Source organism: Paramisgurnus dabryanus, chromosome 8 (genome assembly GCF_030506205.2).
Source record: "Paramisgurnus dabryanus chromosome 8, PD_genome_1.1, whole genome shotgun sequence".
Lineage (NCBI taxonomy): Eukaryota > Metazoa > Chordata > Actinopteri > Cypriniformes > Cobitidae > Paramisgurnus > Paramisgurnus dabryanus.
Genome location: NC_133344.1, coordinates 33,914,005 through 33,927,163, shown reverse-complemented (window position 1 = coordinate 33,927,163; position 13,159 = coordinate 33,914,005). Strand labels below are relative to the sequence as shown.

The 13,159-nt window shown below is 37.6% G+C and overlaps 1 protein-coding gene across 9 annotated transcripts in view; it reads left to right on the top strand.

Annotated features, from left to right (window-relative positions):
* tenm4 (teneurin transmembrane protein 4) overlaps nt 1-8,327 on the top strand; it is a 268,749-nt gene extending 260,422 nt beyond the window's left edge. For all 9 annotated transcript variants that reach the window (XM_065281625.1, XM_065281626.1, XM_065281624.1 and 6 more), the window contains one exon: nt 4,283-8,327. In XM_065281625.1, coding sequence (XP_065137697.1) covers nt 4,283-5,041 — 759 coding nt within the window. In that variant the 3' untranslated portion in view covers nt 5,042-8,327. The remainder of the gene's footprint in view (nt 1-4,282) is intronic.
* The last annotated feature ends 4,832 nt before the right edge of the window (nt 8,328-13,159 follow it).

Here is a 13,159-nt window from a genome sequence, read left to right as displayed (position 1 = left end):
GGGACCAATATGTACCTTTGAGGTACAAAGAGTTTTTTCTGGGAAAGTTACAGAATGATTCACCTATACTTGGAAGGTTGAAAGCAAGCAATGCAATAGTCACTATGGGTGCTTTTTATACATCTATAGTTCAGTTCATTTGGTCTGGATCCAAGGCAAAAAATGAAACGTAGTTTTTTTTTAGCAATTTTGGTTATTTTCACACCACACTGATTGTTCTGGTCCGCACCAGTTGAAACTAAGCAAAATGCAGTCATGTTATAACGTTGTGCTAACATTGTGCTAATTGCTAATAGAAATGATCAACAAACAAACACTCATCCTATTATGCACAGTGCAGGTCACTACAGCAGCTGGTTGAGTCCAAAAATTTGCAGTACTTTTTGCAGTTTAGGTCTGTTTAATCTCGGATCGCATTTTCACCACAAACAAACCGCTCCAGAGCTCGTTGGAAAACGTATCGAGACTACCTCTTCAAGGAGGTCTCGGCCCACTTGTTTGGTCCACTTTTGGTGTGCATTCTCACCTGCACCAAGTGAGCTATAGTACTCTGGTCTGATATCTACAGGGTTTATTTTACTTTAAATCAATTTGGATGGTCTAATGCAGAGATCCCATGTCAGCCCTTACTTTTGTATTCCATAGGATTCCTCTTTTTTGTGGGACCTCATGAACTCTTTCAAAGCTGCTTTCAAAAGACGAGCCTAAGACCTCGAGTTTTCCATTTCAAACGTTTTCTTCTTTTTGAGACAGTAAAACTTTTGAATGTTTTCTCCGAGACTGTTTTATCTTTACTATGGAAGTAAATCCAGAAAAAATGGGCTGCGCCCCACAGCTTTTTCATAGTCATGCCCACCAAGTTACTCATAAATCAGTGCCTTTTGGCTCAACCCGACTACCATCCATTTTACACTTTTATTGAGGGAGGTAGTAAACATTTCTAATTGCTATCCAATTTGCTTTTTGGCAATGTAATTGTGGGGTCATTTATGGGCTTTTAAAGCAGCAGCATTAAAAAAATATCTACTAATGGCCTTGCAGCTGTACGCTTGCTCTTTTGAGAGTCTGAAGTGGGTTGTTTATACCATAGTCCCCATGTTACATTAACAAGATCTGCTGTGCAGAGTATCTGAGGGCACAGACGAAATGGGCATTCATTACTCATAGCCTTTTCTTCTCTAATTCATTTCTGGTTCAAAGTTGCTGTTTTGCTGTTACTTGATTGTGCGTCCTGCAGGCCAAAACTTCCTAATTCAATTAGAGCTTCTTTGAAGCAACACTCCTGCTTTGTCTTAAAGCCAAAAAGTACACCCAAAAATAAAAAATAAAAGAGTCATTGTATGCTCACCCTGATGAATTTCCAAACCTGTATGCTGGTGTTTTTTTACTTTAAATCCCACAAGGATAAATTCGTCATTTTTGACCCTCTGTTTTCAATAGAGAGGCACTGCATTGTCCAATCCGTCAAGCTTCGAATACCTCATAAAAGCCCAACAAAAGAAAATTCTCCAAGACGTCTGCAGCTGAACGATAACTGAACGGACCACAATTTGAGTCATTATTCACTTTCAAATCGAATAATTTGGTATGCGCTCTCAAATCAAATATCTTTTCAATGGCACAGGTGTGATGTTGAGACGAGCACCAGCGACTTGAGATTTGACTTTTGATGTTAATAACTTCCAATATGTGATTTGAGAGATGCATATTGGGTTTCTTGAATGACTTGAGGTTTAGTAATGAAAATAATTTTGGTCTGTTTGTCACAAAAAGCTTATCTTACGACTTTAAAACGTAGCGTTCAATTTCCGGGTGTGCTGGATAGTAAAAACGTTTCATGAATCCGACTCCCGGGATCTTAAAGACTTGTGTAGATGTGAAATGATGTTAATGTGCTGCTGGTGATTCACCAGATATCAGCCAGATAGATTCTGACTTTGATCTGACCACCCAGTGCTATTTGAATTATGTATTCCTCCTTTACTTTCCCTTGGGTCGTTTGCTACATGGGTTAGATGCCGCATGGACACCCCGCTATGGGAGCCCAAAAACATATTATTGCTCATGAAAATACCAGTCCCTTTTTATGTTTCTGTTTAATTACTTTAGTCGACATTAAGAGAGGCAAACCTAAAAATTTGTGATTAATTAAAATTGAATTTCTTGCTGTGAAAAACAATGAGGAAAAAATGTTCATGTACAGTTCCCAGACAGCAGACGACCAGAGTCGACCAGATATGTTCTGGAGTTTTACCAGATAATTAAAGTAGAAAAGAAGCATCAACTAGATTCTGTATTTCTCTTTCTGAAGACTGCCACCAACCCCAAGCTATTTCTAGTATGAATAAAATCCATCTGCTGCCCCACATAGTCCTTTACTGGTTATCTATACAGTACATTTACGCTATCATGGCAAGATCTCTTTTCAGATCACATTAAAGGGGATGGTCACTCATCACTCTGAGATATACAGGTTTTATAAAGGGTTCTTTAGAGCGGTGCGACAGGGAAAGGGTTTTTAGTCTGTGTAACCCTTTTCCATTTTTTGAGAAAAAAACTATGTTTACCGTTTTGGGTGCCTCATTTATTAGAGTATTTTTATCAACAAATGGCTTATGGCTGCTTGAAAACTATCTTCCTTTTCAATTTAGTCGACATGAAAACATACCTGATTACCTGTCTTAATACATGTTCCTGGTCTAATAGTCATTCCAGGCCATGCACATTATTTCAGCTCTCTTTGGCAGACATCCTAGGCCAGTGGTTCTCAAACTTTTTCAGCGTGCGGCCCCCCTTGGGTACAGTGCATCCCTTTGCAGCCTCCCTTGTGTATGGTGCATCTCATTGCAGCCCCCCAAAGAAAAAGTATGACATAAAATATTTCAAAACTTACATTTTTATTTAAACAAAACATATTAAATGATACAACGTTGTACTGTTGTCTAGTAGCCTTATTTTTCTGAGGTTGAGTTGCACAGAATGTAATGATAAATAAATGTATTTTGTAAAATTTCATAAAACTGGGTCCCCCCGGCACGGTCCCCAGTTTGAGAACCACTGTCCAAGGCCATGCAGGTCGTTGGATAATGTAACTTAATGTCAGCTGTTTTGGCATCTTTTTAGGCTGCTGTTGGTAATGTAGTTTTCTTAAAATTCTTAAAAACACAGCAATGCAATGTCAGTTAATATTGATGCAATAAAGATTTAGCTATTAAAAGCAAATTACAAAAAAAAAAGAGGAAATAGTTCCCCGTTATCCACCACAAATTTACAATTTTGATACTTGGCAACCCAATCTCATTGGAAAACATAATTATTTTATGAAGGGGCAATTTAGTTTGAATTTGTATGATGTGAATTATTCAAAAATGTGCAGTTATTAGTAAAAGCAATAATGAAGCCCCATCCCAATCCTAACGCCACTGGGGCAAAAGCAGATTGTAATAAAATACACAAATAAGATTATGCAAATTCATACAAATTAGCCACCTCATGCAACTGTTACAAATTGACGTGAGATTGTGTTTAACTTTTAAGATAATGTTAAAAATTAGGTTAAGGTCCACTTAAAACTACAGTCAGTAATTTAGTTTAAATTAGGTTTTAATCTTAATTTTTATAAAAGATCTCGTGGCTCACATGTATAGTACACTGCAAAAAAAATGAGTTTCTTACTTAGTATTGTTTTAGTACGAATATCAAAAAATCAAGATTAATTTTCTTGATGAGCAAAATAAGGCAAAAAATAAATAAAAATACAATTCAAGTGAATTTATGCTTAAAACAAGCAAAATTATCTGCCAATGGGGTGATATTTTTTTCTTGAATTAAGTGCTACCCAATTGGCAGTAAAACCAAGGTTGTTTTAGGTAATTTTGCTTATCAAGAAAATGCATCTTGATTTTAAAATAATATATATTTGAACTGAAAACAAGACAAGTAAGAAAGTAAATTTATGTCGTTGGAATAGATAATATAATCAATGTAAAAATGACATGCAATTTTTAGGATATGACATACAGTGTTTTCCTACAGAGATGAAACGTGCCTTAATATGTCACTGTCAATAAATGCTGTCATTGAGCTCACAATGACAAAAGTAATCAATGACTGTATAGTTTGTATAGTTTGTTTATTTGCATATTGGAAGTAGTCACCCATGATCAGGCCTTATCAAAGTTTTGATGATTGAATGAATATTATAAACTTTGTCCATCTTTTTAGAGATTTCATTGATTGTTAGTGTTTGAATACTTACAGTTTTTTGTTTGTATGTTTGCAGTCTGTGTTGGGGGTCCAGTGTGAAGTCCAGAGGCAGCTGAAGTCTTTCGTACGGTTGGAGCGGTTCGAACAGATCTATGGAGCGAGTGATTCTGGTTGCCCTCAGACGCCTCTCCGCACCCTCTTTGCCACGGGCAGCTCGTTGTTCGGCAAGGGCGTCAAAATAGCAATCCGGGAGGGCCGGGTGACCGCCGACATCATTAGCGTGGCCAATGAAGATGGGCGGCGGATAGCGGCAGTGCTCGACAAGTCCCTGTACCTGCAGGATTTACACTTCACCATCGTGGGCTTAGACACCCACTACTTTGTCAAATCAGGACCGGTAGAGGGTGACCTTGCCCTTCTGGGCATGACGGTAGGCCAGCGGACCCTGGAGACTGGTGTTAATGTAACAGTCTCACAAGTCAACACGGCGCTTGGTGGCCGTACGCGTCGCATAACTGACATTCAGCTGCAGTACGATGCGCTGAGCCTAAACGTTCGCTACGGCAGCAGTCCAGACGAAGAAAAGGTCCGTGTGCTGGAGCTTGCACGGCAAAGGGCAGTCGCGGCCGCCTGGGCTCGTGAGCGTCACAGATTAAGGCAAGGAGAGGAAGGCACTCGAGCTTGGACGGACGCAGAACGGCAGCAACTTCTGAGCTCTGGACGCGCGCAGGGCTACGAGGGCTTCTACATAGTGTCGGTCGATCAGTTTCCCGAATTAGCTGACAGCGTAAACAACATCCAATTCTTGCGACAGACCGAGATGGGCCGCAGGTGACATGATCGCAGGGGAAACGCACGCTCGGACAAGGCGTCCAGGACTTCTTGCCAAAGACAAGTTGCTTTTGTGACCATATTGTTTTACTTTATTTTTACGTTGACTTGTTTTTTTAATACATGACGTACGCGGTTGCGAACAATTGCACTGTATGGACAGCGGAGTGCCCTTCTCATTTTTTTGTACTACTTAAACCCTCTCTGCCCTTCGAGTGCGGCTGCTAAAAGAGGACATATGGCGGTGTTGGAGGTTTATTTGGTTCTGCCTTCGTGTTTGTGGGTTTGCTCAAATGAATATAGAAAGAGGAGTGGTAACGCATTATGCTCACTGGCTCAGCCTGCTGCCAGACGAGCAGATTGTTATTCACAAGCTTCACTCCACTCTGCCTTTTCCCGCGCCAAGGAGAGACCTCTTTTAATCGCTTCTTTTTATACTTGAAAGCCCACCGGCTGTGTCATACAGTACTTAAACAAGGACGTTGATGTTTGTGGTTCATTGCTACTAGTTCAGGTTCCCGACTAAGCTCATCTCATGTTGAAAACTTGTTGTGATGTCTTGTAATATTTTGGGACTGAGTGGTTTGCTAGTAACATCCATATGTTTTTATTTTATTTTGATCAATAGCTTGAGTTCAATTAATGTGGAAGATGTATGTAAGCATACATTAAATGTCTGAAAATAGCTAGCCCTATGGTCCAGTTACCTTGTATGAAATTGGCACAGCTCCGTTGCAAAATCTAGTTTGCCGCATACCAGAACATCGTTTTTCTTTACCGTAGAAAATTATGCTTCCTTTTCGCCTGTCCTTTTTAAATTAGTTAATCCCACAATGCACTAAATAAATCTATAAAAAATATTTCAGTTAAATTTTAAATGGACTATTTAACCACGGTTTTCTTGCGCCATGTATTTTTATGCTAATTTAATAATGCAGATGTTAGCATAGCCACATGCTAATATCAGAATCCATCCGTTTTTCCAATTTTTGTTGCACACAATCCATCCTAAATAATATTTGAAACTAGAATTAGTATGTTCCTACAGAGCCCCTAAGGTGACATTGGAGTAAAAAAATAAAAGTTTAGTTTCATGTGTTCACGTGAAACTTTCATGTGCTCACGCGAAACCTTCATGTGCAGAATTTTTTTTAAAGTTTAGTTTTGCGTGCTAACGAGAAACTATCGCGCAGGCACGTGAAACTATCATGCGCACATGAAACTATCGCGGGCGTATGTGAAAGCGGAAGTTTCACGTGAGCATGCAAAACTACACGCGGTAGTTTCACGTGAGCACGCGATAGTTTTACGTGAGCACGCGATAGTTTTATGTGAGAATGCGGTAGTTTTACGTGAGCACGCGATAGTTTTATGTGAGCACGCGATAATTGCACGTGCACACACGAAACTAAACTTTATTTAATTTTTGCTCCATGTGCCCTTAGGGCCTCCATACGTTCCCGATCATAGTACACTGAAAAAAATTAATTATTTTATTTACTCAATTTTTTAAGGTAAGTGGTTGCAATGAATTTATTTAAGCTACATTTAAACACAAAAAGAGAAAAATAAAATAAAAAACTTTTGTTAAAATTAAGCTTAAATTAATTGATTGCAACCACTTACCTAAAAAAATTAGTAAATTGAATGAATATTTTTTTTCAGTCTATGTTGAACAGGCTATCCTTGAATTGCTATTTCTGGTTAAAATTTGAAGTTCAGATCAATGCACACTTTTGCACAACGCTGATACTGACACAACTGATTGTGGGAGGGGGATTAGTGATGCATCACTATAACCTACAACCCATCATCCATTTTATATTTTTCTTGGACACTGCCTTATGGGACGTACACCACATGCAGATTCAACAATTTGCGCAAGTAGATTACATACAAAATTAATGTAAAGACACGTATAGACGCAAACTCGCATGGTGCAGTGCGAATTACGCGAATTGGCCGGTTCGATTGCCGTGAAAACATACGCTATTCACATCAAACATGTATTCGCGCAAGTTGAAAAGAATTAACTAAAGCGAAAAATTTAAGTTAAACCCTGCGAATAATCTAAAGCAAGGAAGGCGATGTTTTGTGTTTGGTGTGTACGCAGCATTAGAATTAAACAGCACGGTGGCTTGCTAGTTTTTGCAACAGAGCTTTACTAAAGTCATTATTAGAAAGATTTATTTCTTTTAACAAAACACTATAATTTCACATAAGCGTTAGTTTAATACCTAGCAACACTCAGAGAAACGTACAAAATGTGAACTGTTGTCCCTTATATTGCTAATTGTTGTACTTGAACAATGCCTAGTGTTTAAACACATGGAATAAAGTCCAGAAAAGGTCAGTCAATTAAATTGATTCGGGTTTACGGCTTCAGCAAAAAGACCATTCATATGGACCATTCCTAAGAATGACAGTATTTATTTTAGAGCTGTGTTTTTTGAGGAGTAAACATCATCACGTTTTGTCAATGAAATAAACGCTTCAAGCGTCCAATGGCATGAATGCTTAAAAATGAAGCACATAACTTAAACAAGCTCTCCGACTTGTTGGTTTTTTAAAAGAAATATTTGGAGTGCTATGAACATTGCATATTACGGTAAGGACAGGTGACAACCCCTGCAATTTGCCTTTTTCTCCCTAGGGTCAGTGTCGCAAGTGCTCTGAATGCAAAAATAAGACCCTCGAAACTCTGGTTAGAGGTTGAAATGCACGTCTACCGTACCTGGCAACAAACCATCGCTACGTCTCCCAGAGCTTGAAATGATTTTGCGGGACCCATTTCTGATCGGATGGCGTTAATACTGTACGCCGAACATCGGTGGATCACACTACCATTCGGTGTACGAATCTGTCGCTGCTATCACTCTTGGGATGAGCACTTGGGAACGGTCACAGTGGCGAGCTGATCAAGTGCTTTAAGCTGTAAAATACCATCAAGCATATTTTGTTTTATTTTTATCGTCATTAAATGCAGTGGCATCATGAGTCTGACAACATTGCTGTATTTAAAAAGAAAGAATGAAGGATAAACACATCGTGATAAATTGCACTGAGAACTACATTGTAAGGCTTTTATTTTTTCTTAACGTTTTGGACTCATTTTGATTGATTGTTTGTTTGTTTGTTCTCAACACTGTGTTTCTAAACGCTGTAAATAAAACGAGAAGAAAATGGGCTGTAAATACAATGCAGATGTAGATACCTTTTAGAGCTACTGCAGTCAATCTGTTTAGTCTTTAGTTAAAGACGAAAAAATAAAGGATATTTTGTGTTTACATTCATTTCACGTTATTGTCATTTACATTGCAATATTGCCTCTTATCCTTTCCCATAAACGCACAATTGCATATAGTCCTGGATTATACTGTTGCTTTACTCGAGAGCATCAGGTGGCTGGATTTTGCATGCATACACAAATTATAAAAGCACAAATATGGAGTACGGCAAAAGGTTTACTGTCTCACTCCATTTCATGTCAAATTTACTCATGAAGTGGAACGGCAAATTAATGCCTTTAATTTGGAGTTTGATGTTAAGTGATTGTGGCATCTAATTGTACAGTGTCTAATGAGGTGTTTACAATATTCGGAAGTTTGGCACTGGCGATTAAAACAATTCATACACAGAAATGTAGGAATAGTAGTGATGGGGAAGGGGTAGTCTGACAAAAGTAAAACCATCCACTGAATATTGTCATAAACATTAATGTACCATCACACTGAAACATTTACAGTAAAGCAATGTAAAAAAAATATGTAGCACTATTTCGTATGCTACTGTAGGAAAATATTTAAAAGCGTTTGTTCTGATAGTCTGTCTGTCAGAGCAAAAAATGCCACCAGATAACCTTCTGTTCTTTGTAAAAAAATCTGTATTGTTTTGTGTTTTAAAGAACCCATAAACTGTCTGCTAGAGTTGTTAAACGAGATAACTTAAAACATGTTTATTATTGAGATATCATATTTTTATTGTGTTTTATTGTGCTACTTAGTTATATTGTTTTAGTTATGAAGGCTTAAATCAAAACCAACCAACCAACAGTTTGATTGATATTAATTTGAATGCCCAATCAAAAAAAAGAGAGAGAGAACAAGGTTATGCGTGTTGTGGCTTCACACATGCTTTGCTGCATACCTCAGTTGTAACGATGTTTTTCCCTTTTCACACCATTCTTTGTAAACCCTAAACATGGTTGTGCGTGACAATCCCAGTAACTGAGCAGAGCAACCAGCCCGTCTGGCACAAACAACCATGCCACACTCAAAATTGCTTAAATCACCTTTCTTTCCCATTTTGACATTCAGTTTGGAGTTCAGGAGATTGTCTTGACCAGGACCACACCCCTAAATGCATTGAAACAACTGCCATGTGATTGGTTGATTAGATAATTGCATTAATGAGAAATTTAACAGGTGTTCCTAATAATCCTTTAGGTGAGTGTATATGTTTATATATGTTTGTACAAGGTGTTTTTAAATTAAGTCAGCTGAAAAATGCATTTTAGTCTGGGACTAGGATAAGCCCTGTCCAGGAAACCATGCCCCAAAATTGTCAAGGTTGCATGCAAAAACAAACAACAAGTGTTCAGCAGCGGTTAGTACAAGAAAATGTTGAAAAGCATAACATGCATCAGAATTCGAAAGGGGGCCAATCATGGGCTCATTGAGCCGGAGCATCTATAACCTTATCAGCAATTTCCCTGGTTTCCACGTTGTTTTGTCCACCCTCTGTATATAAACATTGCATTTTGCCATGTATGATGATACAAGAAGATTAAGGTGACATTTAAGTGATTGACTATTATTTCTGAATGCCTCAACTCAAAATGCTGTTATTAAATGATGGGCTTTTGAAGACGGATTTTAAGGGCTTGAATACAGAACATTCCTCCGAGACTTTGTACGCTCCATCTGTTCCTACTTGACTGTAAATTGAACCTTGAGAATAAGTGTTGAGAAAACATTATATAAGTGGCTTGCTGTTAAAATCAGTGGAGTGATTTCTCTTTCATTCTTTGAGAGGCAGACAATTTTATTTGTTTATTTATTTTACATGAATACGGAAATTGCATAAATTTACTTAAAAGCATTTTTGAGGACAAAGTTCATAGGAACTGTTATTTAAATACTTTAAAACCCATTTCATTTCTGTAATATGACATTTAGGTATTTACTGGAATTTAGGCATTGGATATTCGAAAATTAGGACGCAGGACATTTGTCAGACTGTTTCAGAAATTGATCGCTTTTGTCAAAACTTGGCAGTACATACTGTAACAGATCGGAGGCAGGTGGTTGAAGAAGAGGGTTTTATAAAAAAAGGATTTGTGATTTTTGAAGCAGACAGAAGATGATAAATGTTTTGACTAATACAACTTCATTTTTTTTCTGATCAACTACTTTCTAAAAACGGTTTAACCGTGTTGTGAGATGTTTGAGCACTTTGCTGTGCTGATACATTTCCCTTTAATCTAACAAGAGTCCTTTGATGTTTCCCAACATTACTTCCCACAATGCACTTGATGAAACCATAACAGAAATGTAATGAAACTTGAGCAGAAACATGCCAGTTTGAAGACAAAGGGTAACTGGAGATCTTTGCATAAGCCAATCACCAAGCCGTCACCAGAAACAACACAGATGATGAAGAATAGAGCAGTTTCATCTCTCATAAAGAGAAACTCAATCTCATGTTTATTTGTGCTTTCTGTCTGGACGAATATTACGACACAGGAGTATGAATAGAAGCGGGAAAGAGATCTCAACACCCGTCTTGTGTCTTTTGTCTATTTTTTACAGGTCATTCTAAGGTCACAGTATAAGACACATTATCCTGATATCTAAACTACAGTATGCATTCATCATATACTCTAAAGACTTGAAAACTTTAGTATATTAGTACATGAATCATATTTGTTGGGTACAATTATGTTTGTTTTTGTCCATTTGGGAACTGTGCTGTGTCTGTCCTGTTTACTTTCAGTGCATGAAAATACAATATTATAAAGAAAGCTCTACAGAAAAATGAAAAATCATCCAGGTTCGGAAAAACATAAAGGCATGAGACAATGATGGACAGCCTTTTCATTTTTCCTTTTCAAATGGTTGTTTAGTTGTTTGCTTGGGTTTCAATTTCTTTCACAATCAAAACAGCGTAACTGTATATGCTGGCTTTATAGCATTGCTTTTATATGCCATGTGGTTTTTATAAGCCAGTTGTTTACTAATCTCAAGTTAACTATGCATGAATAAATGCCAAGAGCAAAATAATAGTTTTGATCCTGATGACAAAAACATTACACACATTTTATATTCGACAAGGTATTTGTTTCAGAGATCAGTTTAGACACTAAAGTATTTCATTTTTTTAAATTTTTGTTATTTTTTTCTTTCCTGAGGGGTCCTTCCGTCTGCAACAATATTCGTTGTAAGGATTTATCTCATTTATTTTATAATACGTGGTTCATTTTATCACCGTGGAATGTCTCTAGAAAAACTCATTTGCTAAAAGCTGGGATGTTTTTATTCCTTTCCTGCAGTGTAGCCTTGGTGTCAAAAACAGAAATGACCTTAAGGGTAATTAGCTTAATAAAAAGCATTAGCTATGCTGTCAATAAGATTTGCAAAATGTGTGAAGTCAGTCTTATTAGAGAACGCACATGGTGTCAGCCGGGTTTACAGAGCGTTACAAAGACATTTCTTAGGGCTCGGCCATTGTTCACACCTGTCAAGAGGAATGCAGCATTGCAACACGCAACTGAGACCCCTTCAATGTCTGTCTTTCTTTCTGTCGCTCATCCATCCAGAATGTTTCCTCTTTACGCTTTAAAAATCCCAAATATTTTCAACCCAGCATTGGGTCAAAAAGAGATGAACCTAGCAGAATAGGTATAGACTCGACCCAACAATGGGTTAAAACAACCCAGCATAGGTTAAATTACAACCCAACGGGCTGGGTTCGTCCCTATTTGACCCAATGCTTGGTTGAAAATAACCCAGCATTTTTTTTTTTTCGTTTGTACAATTAATCCTGGCGGTTTAAATTGAAATTATATCCCAATACAGGGCTCCAGACTCACTTTTTTCACTAGGAGCACAGTGGCCCCAACTGAAAATTTTAGGGGCGCAATCAGAAAATTTAGGGGCACATACCGTAAATCAACATGCTAACCAAATATTCACATTTCTAATAAGTAATACACTGTACACTTACTAATAAATCCTTTGATAATAGATGCAGAAAGTACAATGTGCTGTTTTAAATTCAGTGTCACATCACAAAAAAAATTCAAATTTACTGGTCGCACATGTGCGACTTGATGTAAAATTCAGTGGAAAACTCTCACATTTTGGTGGCAAGGAAAATATATATTACTTGCCTGATAAAAGGGGTCCCATAAACATAGACTTGAAGATATAAGAGGCCATATCTAAAGACAATAACAGACAAAATAGACCAGAACCTAATGACTTGGGTCAGTAAACAACCAACTAGCAACCACCCAGAAAATCCCTTTACATCTTAAACACCCGGAAAACCTTAGCAACCACTTAGCTACACCGACATCAACACTTTAGCATGGTTGTGAATTCTTACCCCTTAGATTTTTTTTTGAAAATGTAAATAATTTGTTACTGAGATTATTATCATTTTAAAACTGATCCCAACAAGGTCTTTTATAGATAACACCGACATAAGAGTGCTGGTCTATTCATATATGTATGTATATATGCATGCATGTTTTTCTAGCCCTTTGTGTTAAATGAATAAGGTACTTTTAAAAGATTCAGTAATTTGATGCTCCACACTAAACTTAGTTCCCATAATTGTCCAAATGGCTTCTGGAAAATTAGTCTAATCTTTGCACCGGCTTAAAAGGTTTCTTGACGCAACCCTCTTCTATTTTCAATAGCTCAGTTTTCTTTGTGACAGGCATGATGGACATCTAGCCAGTTGTACATCCAGTAATGAGCGTTGTGGATGCAGTAAGACTTCTAGAAAGAGAGCTGTAAGCTTGTAATTCATCACGCCCAGAGGGCACAATGCAACCAATAAAGTCTGTTAGAGATGTCGGGATTAAAAGAAACCACATGCATATTTCATAACAAAA